The sequence below is a fragment of the Marmota marmota genome, unplaced genomic scaffold (assembly GCF_001458135.2).
Source record: "Marmota marmota marmota unplaced genomic scaffold, marMar, whole genome shotgun sequence".
Lineage (NCBI taxonomy): Eukaryota > Metazoa > Chordata > Mammalia > Rodentia > Sciuridae > Marmota > Marmota marmota.
The window spans coordinates 9,180,918-9,192,578 of NW_026000205.1; the positions used below are offsets into that span (position 1 = coordinate 9,180,918).

Sequence of the window (11,661 nt, forward strand, 5' to 3'; positions counted from 1 at the left end):
AAAAAAAAAAAAAAAAAAAAAAAAAAAAAGGACCCCAACCCAGGCATAGTGGCAGCTTGGGAAGCTGGGAAGTGAGTTCAAAGCCAGCCTCAGCAACAGGGAGGCCCTAAGCAGCTCAGTGAGACCCTGTCTCTAAATAAAATACAAAATAGGACTGGGGGTGTGGCTCAGTGGTCAAGTACCCCTGGGTTCAATCCAATAACCCCAAAAAAGGCCCCTAAAAAGGAAAATAAGGATGTGGGGAGCACGTATTAACCAGCGTGATACACATTACAGTGCCTTTTTCTATAATGTCATAATTGACACCTCTCTTTTGGTTGTGGGGGGGACTAAAAAAACTGGGGGGCTTTAGTATTCTCTAAAAGATGAGGTGGAACCAAAAGTCCTCTCCCTCTGCTCGGTCTCCCCCTGGCCCTGCTCTGCAGCCTCTGGCTCCCACACCCTCCTCGCCTCCACTTTTCTGTCTTTCCTGCGTCTCTCTAGATGCGTCTTCCTACCACTCTGCTCAGGGCACACGTGGCTCTCGCGCTCCCTCTCCCGCCCCCTCCTCCCGCAGTGGCTCACAATTCTCAGGAAGGTCTGCGTGTCACATGGCGAGGTAGGGGACCTTCCTTCAGGCTGGTGATGATTCAACACAGTGGCGGGGCCCTCCCCCACCCACCCACGGAAATCTCAGTCCCAGGTGTCCCCATGGATGACCTCACTGTCCCTCCCTGCAGCTCTAATGGTGGGTCCCCTGGCCTGAGGTGCCAAGGACCCAGGTATGGCCGCTGCCTGGTCCCTCACCGCTGCTGTGGCTGCTGTCGTACAGGGTGGCGTAGGTGCCTGTGTAGTAGTAGATCAGCTGGTTCTGCCGAATGAAGAGCGTGCTCTCCGTGGAGATGGCGTCGTAGATGGTGGCTGAGAAGTCAGCCTGGGGACAGTAGAAGGAGCCTACCCAGCAGCTGTCAATGCTCAACTGCAGGGGAGCAGAGTCTGGGGTGAGCAGGTGACCTGGGCCTCAGCCCCATGTCTTGCTTATGGGGGGTAGTTCTTGCTCTAACTGCTTGGCATGGACACAAGCAGCCGCCCAGAGTGCTCTCCCTACTCAACCTGCAGCAGCGCCTTGGTGGCCAAATGTCTCCAACACGGGCCAGAAAGCAGAGGTTCAGAGACCTGAGCCAGTGTGCACGTCAGGTGCTCCGAAGTGCAGCATGCTCAAGGGCACTCAGTGTCCCTGCGCCCCTCACTGCAGTCAGGGCTGTGTCTACGTGGATATAAAGCATCCAGGCTCACACCTCCGTCTACCCAGAACACACGTGGCTGCAGGTCAACACTACCTGATCCAGTGGCCAATTACTAATGACAATGTCATTAACAGCGGGACAGTGGAGGGTTCTTAGATTCTATGAGACTGAATCTAAATTAATCTAAATTTAGACTAAATCTAAATTTCCAAAGCTGGTGACCAGCTTCAGGCCACATGGACTAATGCAGACTGAAATGCCCCCGCCCCCCATATGCTGAACCCTTCACATGACTGAATGGTAATAGAGACCTCAGGGAGGCAACTAAGAATAAATGAAGCTGGGTGTGGTGGCGCAGGCCTCTAATCCTGGTGGCTCAGGAGGCTGAGACAGGCCAGTGTGGGCAACTTAGCAAGACCCTGTCTAAAATGAAAAATAAACAAAGAGATGGATGTGGCTCAGTGGGAGAGCGCCCCTGGCTTCAAAAAATGTGGCTGGGGTGTAAACCCCAGGTTTGATCCCCAAACCACGAAAATAAAAACAGAGAAAAGAGGAAAGCCAGGTGTGGTGGAGCACACCTGTGATCCCAGTGACTCAAGAGGCTGAGGCAGGAAGATTGCAAGTTTGAGGCCTGCCTCAGTAACTTAGCAAGAGCCTAAGCAACTGACTGAGACCCTGTCTCAAAAAATAAAAAGAGATGGATGTGGCTCAGTGGGAGAGCGCCCCTGGGTTCAATCCCTGGTACCAAAATAATAATGATGATGATGATGATGATGATGATAATAATAATATGATGATGATGATAGTAATAATAATAATAAATGTTTCGGAAAAAAGGGCAAAAGGTTGATAATTATTAAGGCTGTTCATTGTCCCATTCTCTCTCCTTTGGCGCATTCAGTAAAAAGGAATTTTCTGCTCATTTTTTTCTTTTTTTTTTAAAGGGTGATTTTTTTTTTTTTTAGAGAGAGTTGAGAGAGAGAGAGAATTTTTAATATTTATTTTTTAGTTTTCGGTGGACACAACATCTTTGTTTGTATGTGGTGCTGAGAATCGAACCCGGGCCACACACATGCCAGGCAAGCGCGCTACCACTTGAGCCACATCCCCAGCCCTCATTTTTTTCAATAAAAAGTATAAATCAAAGCAAAACTCTAGGCTGTGCTGCTGAAATTCCATCAAGTCAAGGAAAAAATATTAATTTCTTGCTTTCTCGCCCTATTTAACATCAGAAAAAAGACCTTGAGAATTTACTTCCAAAAAGTCTTGCTCAAACCGCAGAGGTCATGGCGACACTATTTTCTGCATAAAATGTTTGTGACTGGGGCTGGGCTGGGGCTCAGTGGTAGAGCGCTCGCCTCGCAGATGTGAGGCCCTGGGTTCGATCCTCAGCACCACATAATAATAAATAAATAAAGATATTGTGCCATCTACAACTAAAAAAAAAAAAAAGTTTGTGACTGATGAGTTGCCATGGTAATGTGTAGGCCTGTTAATAATATTCAAATTGATGGCTCTGTTTTCTGGAAGAAATACTTAGACATTTCCTTTCTGAAACTGGATGCTCATTGCACTTACCTGTTCTCCCACATCTATGCACAAAAGGAAAGCTGAGGCTAAGCTGAATTTTTTTGTTTGAGCAAAGCTTGAGGGTTCTGACTCATGTAATTTTGGAGGGGTACCAGAAATTGAACCTAGGGGCACTGAACCACTGAGCCACCTCCCCAGCCCTTTTTTGTATTTTCCTAGAGACAGGGTCTCACTTAGTTGCCAGCCCTAATTTGCTGAGGCTGGCTTTGAACTTGCAATCCTCCTACCTCAGCCTCCGGACCTGTTGGGATTGCAGATCTGCGCCATGGTACCCAGCTCTGACTCATTTAATAAGCACTTTGTTGGGTTCCCCTGCCTCGGGGAAGCAGGCAGATGCCTGAGCCCCGGGGATGGAGCTTGAGGGATGTAGGAAAAGATCTTTCCCACTGGATGTGGTCCTGGGAAGACAGGGCCCCTCAGCCTTCAATGCCAGAGGGTAGAACTATTTTGAGCAAGAAGTCAAGACAGAGGAATCAGGTCCAAGAGATAGAGAGAGAAACCCAGGCTGGGTTGTGGCATTGTTAAAAATCCTGGGTCCGGCTGAGCCAGAAGTCCTGAATTTCTTTTTTAATATTTTATTTCTTTATTTACTTATTTTCATGTGGTGCTGAGGATCGAACCCAGGGCCTCGCAGGTGCCAGGCAAGCGCTCTACCCCTGATCCACAACCCCAGCCCTCCCAAATTCTTTAATTACATGAACTTATAAGTTTCCTTCTCTATCTTTTATTTTGAGGCAGGATTTCACTGTGTTGCTCAGGCTAAGCTCAAATTCCTGGGCTCAAGCGACCCTCCTGCCTCCGTGTGGGTGGGACTCCAGGCGCAGGCCCATGCCCAGCCTCCTCTCCACTTTTGGTAGGTGGTTATTTCCATTTTCCCGCACTCTTTGGTAATTGGGTTCGGCAGGCATGTGGCATCCAGCCTCCTCGGGCTGGACGTGATGCTGTCACTGATGGAATGGGATTCTGCTTGCGTGAACCACTAGATCCATTTTTCTGCATGAACCAACCTGGTGTGGCTCAGCAGGTGGCCGTTACTCACTCATCCGGACATGTTTCTGCCACTAAACCCAAGAACCTGACTTCAGATGCTTCTTCCCCATCCTGGGACAATGCAGGCTTGTGACTCCTAATTTGAACCCTCAGGGCCACATGTATGTCAATTCTGAATTTTCCTGAGTGTAGAAGGCACTAGGGTACATAGATGCCACTCATGATGGATGCTATTAACTTACCTTCACAATGATTTTATAAAATAAAAATAAATATAATTATTTTTTCCCATTTTACAGATGGGAATCTGAAGCCCGGGTTGCCCAAGGGTTAGTGAGAAAGTGGCAGGACTAGAATTTCAACTGGGTCGCCTGGCTGCAGTTGCTATCTGGTAGGGACTGGTGTCTTTGGGGTCCCGTTCTGCAGGCCCAGGACCCCTCATTCAGGGGCTGAGGCCCAGCTCCTTTCAAGAGACCCCAGCCCACTGCCACCCCCCCCCCCCCGTACCACTCACTTCCACAAGAGAGAATTCCCTGAAGTTGGTGCTGGTCATGAGGAGGGCCTTCTCGTTGGGAATGCCACCCAGGATTAGCACAGGTGACTGGTCCACATTGTACCACAGGGGTCTCGATGAGACATTCACAAAGTATCTGGGCTTTATATCAAAGAGCTGCCAGGGGAGGGACAGGAGGGATACTCAGAACTTCTGCCCCATGGCTCTGACGCATTCAGGGAAAAGCCAAAGTCCTTGCCCTGACCACATGGCCCCCACCATTTGCCCTACCACCTCCCTGACCTTATTCCCCACCATTCCCCCCCACCTCACTCTCTTCCTGCCCATCGGCCTCCTCCGTGCTTCTCAAATATACCAGAGACATTGCCACCTCAGGGCCTTTGCATAGGCTATTCCCCCTGTATGAGATGACCTTGCACCAGTATCCATGTGACCCCTCTCCTCGCCTTCTCCAAGTCTCTACTCAAATGTCAACCTTCTCAATGAGGCCTTCTTTCATCGGTCTATTAAACATGGCACTCTCTCGTCCCAAAAAGACCCATTTCCCCTCAGCCTGTTTGGTTTCCCTCCAGAGTACCATCTTTTAATCTTCAATGGAATGGAGGTGTCATGCTATTTGGTGTCACAGTGACATTCAGGCAGTGCATGCTGAGTGAACGAATGCACAGTGATTCAGATGGAGCAGCACACAGGCTCAGTTTTAAATCTCCTTCCGTGTGTACATGCTGAGAGGGCAAATGGTCCCCTCTCTTCTAAACCTCACATTGAAATGAGTGTGAGAGCACCCCCCAGGCTCCCCACGAAGTTGTAAGGCTCTGGTGCACTTAGGAGAACCCTGCTCCAGGCCTGGTGTGAGTCCTCTTGTTTGGGAGGAAGCAGGGCGCCTGGCCAAGGCCCAGTTCGGTTGCTGAAACCCAAGCTTTCCACCTTTCCCGCTGCCCGCAGGGCCCTCACCTCATCTCCCACTGTGAACTGGATTCTGTTGTCTGCCCCCATCTTCAGGAAGCCATTGATGTTCACGTGGAACCTAGCATCAGGGGTAGGGCACGGGGAGGGCTGGTTCAGAGCTCACCCAACAGCTCACAGCCACCTTCCCTGGCTCCTTGGGGATGGGGATTAGGGATTCCCCCCAGAATGTTCCCCCCCATCACCACCCAGGCCTGGGGCAGAGGCACCTTTTACTGGGAATGATGGGCCCGAGGCCGTTGCTGCTGACATCCACGCGCATGACCACACTGCCGTTCTTGATGGGCATGGGTGTGTACCAGCTCATGACACACACCTCCGTCGCCATGCATGGTTCTGCTGGCACAGGGGGCAGAGGTACTGGCATCTCCCAGGATGTCCCTCCAGGCCCCAGAATATCCGGGGAGCGTCCTGCCGCTCCCTCCCCCAGGCCAGGGGGCCCACCTTTGCTGCGGAAGGGGGCCGCCTCCATCTGGATCTGCAGCTGCTCTATCTTCCAGCGGTAGAAGTTGACGGGGGCCTGGAAGGTGACTAGCACTAGGGGCTTCAGCCCCGTCAGGTGGCCACTGCGGACCAGGTCCTCGGAGTGCTGAGGGAGAGATGGCCCCATAAGCAGATCCTTAAGACAGTTTCTGGGCCCTCTGCGTCCGCCCTGCCTTAAGCCCCTTTTAGTGGCCCGTATTCCTGGGCAGGGTGGGGAGGGCAGGCTCTGCACCATGGGAAGGTCAGCAAACAGGGCTGGAGGTCTTCCTGGAGGAGGTGGATCAGGACAGAAGATGAGTGCAGGAGTGTCTGGGGAGGGCAGCAGGCAAGGCAAAGTGGAATGAGCATGGCAGAGGGATTCCCAGCAGCCTCCCCTGACCTCGGGGCACCCAGCCCCCATAAGGGGACTGCCACCTTCCCTGAGGCCCCTGCTCACTGCTCTGGGAGAGCACAGCCAGGCACTGGGCCTGGGGTCTGAAGGTGAGCATTGGTAGGGCCATTGGAAAGGGACTGAGGAATGGGGTGAGGTGCATCTGGGGACAATCTCCCAGATGTGCCAGGATCCTGGCTGTACTAGGGCCAGACAAGGCTTTGAGGGTGGGTGGCATGAGGGACAGAGAAGTGTAGGTGTGAGCAACAGCCGTGTGCCCAGCAGTTCCCGGACAGAGGCCTCCCTTGGGCTGGGGAGGAGGACAAGGGGAAGGACTAACGGTGTGACCACCATTGCCAGGAACTTCATCCTGAGGGAGCCTTAGCCGGGGAACTTTGAACCTGCCCTACACCTGCACCTGCACCTGGCCCTGCCTCGAGGTTCCCAGGCACAGGGGAGCAGGTGCTGTGGGCAGGGACCCCCTCCCTGTCAGGGCAACTGGCTACCACCCTGGTCCTGTCTTCCCTCTTCTGTGTGGACAGTGCAACAGCCCCTCCCCGCTCTCTGCTGCCACCTGAGCCAGGAAGCCCAGTCAGATCACACCCTCCTCCGCTCAGAGCCTTCTATTTTCGTAATTTTTATTTTTTGGTGTTGGGGATTGAAACCAGGGGCACTTAACCACAGAGCCACATCCCCAGTCCTTATGTTTTCTTGAGAGGCAGGGTCTCCCTAAGTTGCTTAGGGCCTCACTATGTTGATAAGGCCTGGAACCTGTGATCCTCCCGCCTCAGCCTCCCGAGAGCTGGGATTACAGGGGTACGCCACTGTGCCTGGCTTGCTCAGAGCCTTCTTGAGGCCCCATGTCACTCAGAGTCAAAGCCATATCTTCACCATGGCCCAAGAGACTTTATTTATTTCTCTACAAAATTATTTTATGTACTTGACTCAAGAATTGCTCTCCTGGTGGACTGAATCCGCAAGAAAAGCATGACCATTTTGTTGACCATTTGCCATGGTTTAAATGTGTTCCCTAAAGGTTCATGTGCTCAAAGCTTGGCCCTCATTGTGGTGATGGTGGAAGGTGCTGGAACCAGTGCAAGGTGATGGGGTCACTGTGGGACCTAACGCTAGTCTCCCAGAGTTAGTTCTCAAGAGTGAGTTGTTACAACGCAGGTTCCCCCACGTGCTTGGCCTTTTCTCCACACAGCAATTTCCATTCCCTCTTTTCTGCCATGTTGTGACACAGACAAGGGGACCCTCACCAAAGGCTGAACAGATGGTGCCAGCTGATCTTGGAAGTGAGCTAAATAATAAAGAAGCCTCTTTTCTCTAAAAATATGCAACTTCAGGTATTTTGCTATAGTAACAGAAAATAGATTAATATACCATTGTATCATCTCTAACAAAAAGAGGGGCTCATTCATAGTAGGTGTTGAATGAACAGAAAGAGGTATTATTTCCTCACTCTTGTAGCTAAGGAGAAAAGATTCGTGGGGTAAAACACTTAGTAACAAGTTGCTAACATTCACTGAACCTTACTATAAACCAGGTACTGTGCTAAGTGTATATATTTGATCATATTAAGAAGTGGGCTGGGTGATATAGCTCAGTTGGTAGAGTGACTGCCTCGCATGCACAAGGCCCTGGGTTCAATCCCCAGCACCACACACACAAAAAAAGTGGGTATGATTATTAACATTACCTTATTAAGGATGAGGAAATTTTGACGCAGAGAGGTTAAATAACTTGACTCAGATCACACAGCTGTTGTGTGGCAGAGCTGGACTTGAACCCAGGCAGCTTGGCTCCAGAGCCCAAACAATGAACATGCTGTATTTTCTGCCATACTTTTTCAAGTAAATCCTAGTTGATTACAGACTCAAACCCACATGTACTGGCTAGAGTTGGGGCTCAGTGGTAGGGTTCTTGTTTAGCATGTGTGAGGCACTGGGTTCCATCCCTCGCACCACATAAAAATAAAACAAATAAAATAAAATTTTACAACTAAAAAATACATTTTAAAGTAATTTAAAAAAACCCCAAATGTACAAACTCCTGTTCTGAACCATAATACTCCACTGTCCTCCAAAAACTTACTTGAATAAAAACAATGTAGAAAAAGAAGAACAAAGTTGTATGACTCCAGCTTCCCAATATGAAAACTTATTACAAAATTACAATAATAAGACTTTGTGGTACTGGCATATGAATAACATATAAACAACCAAATAAAATTGAGTCCAAAAATAAGCTCCTTCATTTATTGCCAATTTATTTATTTAATAGTTATAGGTGGACACAATGTCTTTATTTTTATATTCATGTGGTGCTGAGGATCGAACCCAGTGCCTCACGCATGCTAGACGAGCTCTCTACCTCTGAGCCACAATCCCAGCCCCGCCAAATGATTTTTAACAAGGGTGCCAAGACAGTTCAATAGGGAGAGAATAATCTTTTCACCCAATGGTGGGATAATTGGATATTTAAATGTAAAAGCTGGACTTCTACCTCATACCTTATACAGAATTAACTCAAAATGGATCAAAGACCTAAATGTAAGAGCCAAAACTAAAAATCTCTTAGAAGAAAACATAGGAGAAAGTCTTTATGACCATTGGTTAGGCAAACCCTTATGATACCATAAATGCAAACCACAGAAGAAAACTCAAATTGGCTGGGCTGGTGGCTCATGCCTGTTATCCCAACAGCTCGGAAGGCTGAAGCAGGAGGATCTAAGTTCAAAGCCAGCCTCCCCAATTTAACGAGGCCCTAAGCAACTCAGCAAGACCCTGTCTCTAAATAAGAATCAAAAAAAGGAATAGGGAGGTAGCTCAGTAGTTAAGCGCCCCTGAGTTCAATCCCCAGTGCTGAAAACAAAACAAAACAAAACAAAAAACAACTTTTACAGCTCAATAATTTTTTTTAAAAATTTTAAATGGGCACATGGAACACCTGTAATCCCATAATCCTAGCTATCCAGGAGGATGAGGCAGGAGGATGGCAAGTATGAGGCTATCCTGGGCAATTTGGAGAGACCCTATCGCAAAATTAGATTAGAAAAAGGACTGACATGTTGATGTAGATCTGTTCATCTGGTAGGTCCTGGGTTCAAACCCTAGTATAAAAAAACAAAAAATAAGGCATGTGGCCCATGCCTGTAATCCCAGCAGCACAGGAAGCTGAGGCAGTAGGATTAAATGTTTGAGGCCTGCCTCAGGAATAAAAAAGGATAGGGAATATAGCTGAGTGGTAAAAAGCACCCAGGGTTCAATCCCTGAACCAAACCAAACCAAACAAAAACCAAAAGACCTGAATAGAGGGGGGCGGGCTGGGGCTGTAGCTCAGTGGCAGAGCACTTGCCTAGCATGTGAGAGGCACTGGGTTTGATCCTTAGCACCACATAAAAATAAAGGTATAATGTCCAACTACAACTACAAAAAAAAAAAAAACTTAAGACCTTTCTCCAAAGAGATAAGCAACCAGCCAAGTACATGAACAGATGCTCAACATCATTAGTTATAAGGAAGAGGCAAATCAAAACCATAACATTCTACCTCACTTTTTAAATTATTGATTTATTTTTTAGGTGTAGATGGACACAACACAATGCTAGGGGAGCGCTCTACTGCTGAGCCACAATCCCAGCCCAAATTCTACTTCACTTTTAAGCACATGATATGTCCTTAGAGGGACACTGGGAACTGTACCTACATAATCTTCTTGAATCCTAAGCCCCAGGATTGCATGACATTATCATTATTAAAATGTTAAAATGGGGGCTGGGGTTGTGGCTCAGTGGTAGAGTGCTCGCCTAGCACTCATGAGGCACTGGGTTGAAACCTCAGCACCACATAAAGATATAATAAAGATATTATGTCCACCTACAACTAAAAAATAAATATTAAAAAAATGTTAGGGGCCGGGGTTGTGGCTCAGCGGCAGAGCGCTTGTCTAGCATGTGCAAGGCCCTGGGTTCGATCCTCAGCACCACACAAAAATAAATAAAATAAAGGTATTGTGTCCAAGTACACCTAAAAAATAAATATTAAAAAAAAAATGTTAAAATGATGACAGCCTGACATGGTGGCACACACCTGTAATCCCAGTGACTCAGGAGGCTGAGGAAGTTGGATCCCAAGTTTGAGGCCCGCCCCAGCAATTTAGCAAAACCCTGTCTCAAAATTAAAAAATGAAAAGGGCTACTGACAGGGCTCAGTAGCTAAGAGCCCCTGGGTTCAATCTCCAGTACCAAAAAAAAAAAAAGTTAGGGATGAGGAAATTGAGGCTGACAAAATCATCCAACCCCCACTTCACTCACTCACCTGTCCATGGCAGGAGTAGTTGATTTTCAGGTAGTAAGGAAAGCCCAGGTATCTCTGCAAGGAGAGGTAGGTGACATGTGCAGAGCCAAGTGGAGCACTGGTTCGGGACCTCTCTGGTTCACTCCTGGATCCCTCACCTCGCGCCGGTCGATGGGTGAGTCCACCAACATGTTGAACACACCGCGCACTGTGTCCACCGGCTCTTGATGAACGAATTGGTCACTCTCCAAGTTCTCACCCACCCTCTGGAACTTGTTCAAGACAACATGCCAGGTGCACTCGTGGAAATCGTAGATGACTGCCCACAGCCTCCACGGTCCCAGTAGCACCGCGAGCAGTGCCCACAGCACCCGTAGGACTCGGACTCTTAGCCACACAGGGCTGGCAGGGGACATGGTTTGGCAGCGCACATGAAGCTAGAATCTGGAGAACGCGGGGATCAATACCCCCGCGAAAGACAGCACTTTGGGATTGACCTCGATGACCTCGCCCTGCTGCTACTGCTCCAGCACTTTGCTTGGACCCAGCCCCTGGCTCGGACCCCGGTCTTGCTCAGGGCCCCACCTCTGCTCTTACTCTTGGCTCCGCCCCTGCTCTTGCAGCTAGCTTCCCTCTGGCTCTTGCTCTTGCATCTGCCCCTGCTCCAGCTCCCGGCTCCCTCCGGGCTTCTGCTTCTGGATCCCTGCGAACTCTTGCTCCAGGATCCCTGGCGGCTCTTGCTCCTGGCTCTCTCCCAGCACTTGCTCCAGGATCCCTGGCGGCTCTTGCTCCTGGCTCCCTCCAGGCTCCAGCTCCTGCTCCTGTCTCCCTCCCAGCTCTTGTTCCTCGCTCCCTCCCGGCACTTGCTCTGGGATCCCTCCCGCCTCTTCCTCCTGGCTCCCTCCCAGCACTTGCTCCAGGATCCCTCCCGGTTCTTGCTCCTGGCCCTAGCCCCGCTTTTGCTGCAGGTCCCAGCCCTGCTCTTGCTCCTGACCCCAACTCGGGTCTTACTCCGGGTCCCAGCCCTACTCTTGCTCCTGGTCACGACACTACTAGAGCACCTTTTTTCGTCCCGCCTCCTCATCTCTCCCTGTAACTTTGCTCGGCCCTTGCTTCTTGCTCGGCCTGTTAGTATTCTGACCCGGCTCTTCACCAAGTCTCGGTTTCTGTTCCTCGCTTTGACTAAACACTCCCTGTTTTCTCCTGTTCTGCTGCAATCTG

General features: G+C 49.5%; 1 protein-coding gene across 1 annotated transcript in view; it reads right to left on the reverse strand.

The window, feature by feature from the left end:
* Catsperg (cation channel sperm associated auxiliary subunit gamma) overlaps window positions 1-10,913 on the reverse strand; it is a 23,136-nt gene extending 12,223 nt beyond the window's left edge. Inside the window, exons 1-7 of the mRNA XM_015496899.2 lie at window positions 10,599-10,913; window positions 10,462-10,515; window positions 5,731-5,875; window positions 5,496-5,622; window positions 5,275-5,347; window positions 4,321-4,476; window positions 787-958 (exon numbers count right to left, since the gene is read on the reverse strand). Coding sequence (XP_015352385.1) covers window positions 787-958; window positions 4,321-4,476; window positions 5,275-5,347; window positions 5,496-5,622; window positions 5,731-5,875; window positions 10,462-10,515; window positions 10,599-10,856 — 985 coding nt within the window. The 5' untranslated portion in view covers window positions 10,857-10,913. The remainder of the gene's footprint in view (window positions 1-786; window positions 959-4,320; window positions 4,477-5,274; window positions 5,348-5,495; window positions 5,623-5,730; window positions 5,876-10,461; window positions 10,516-10,598) is intronic.
* Window positions 10,914-11,661: the final 748 nt, after the last annotated feature.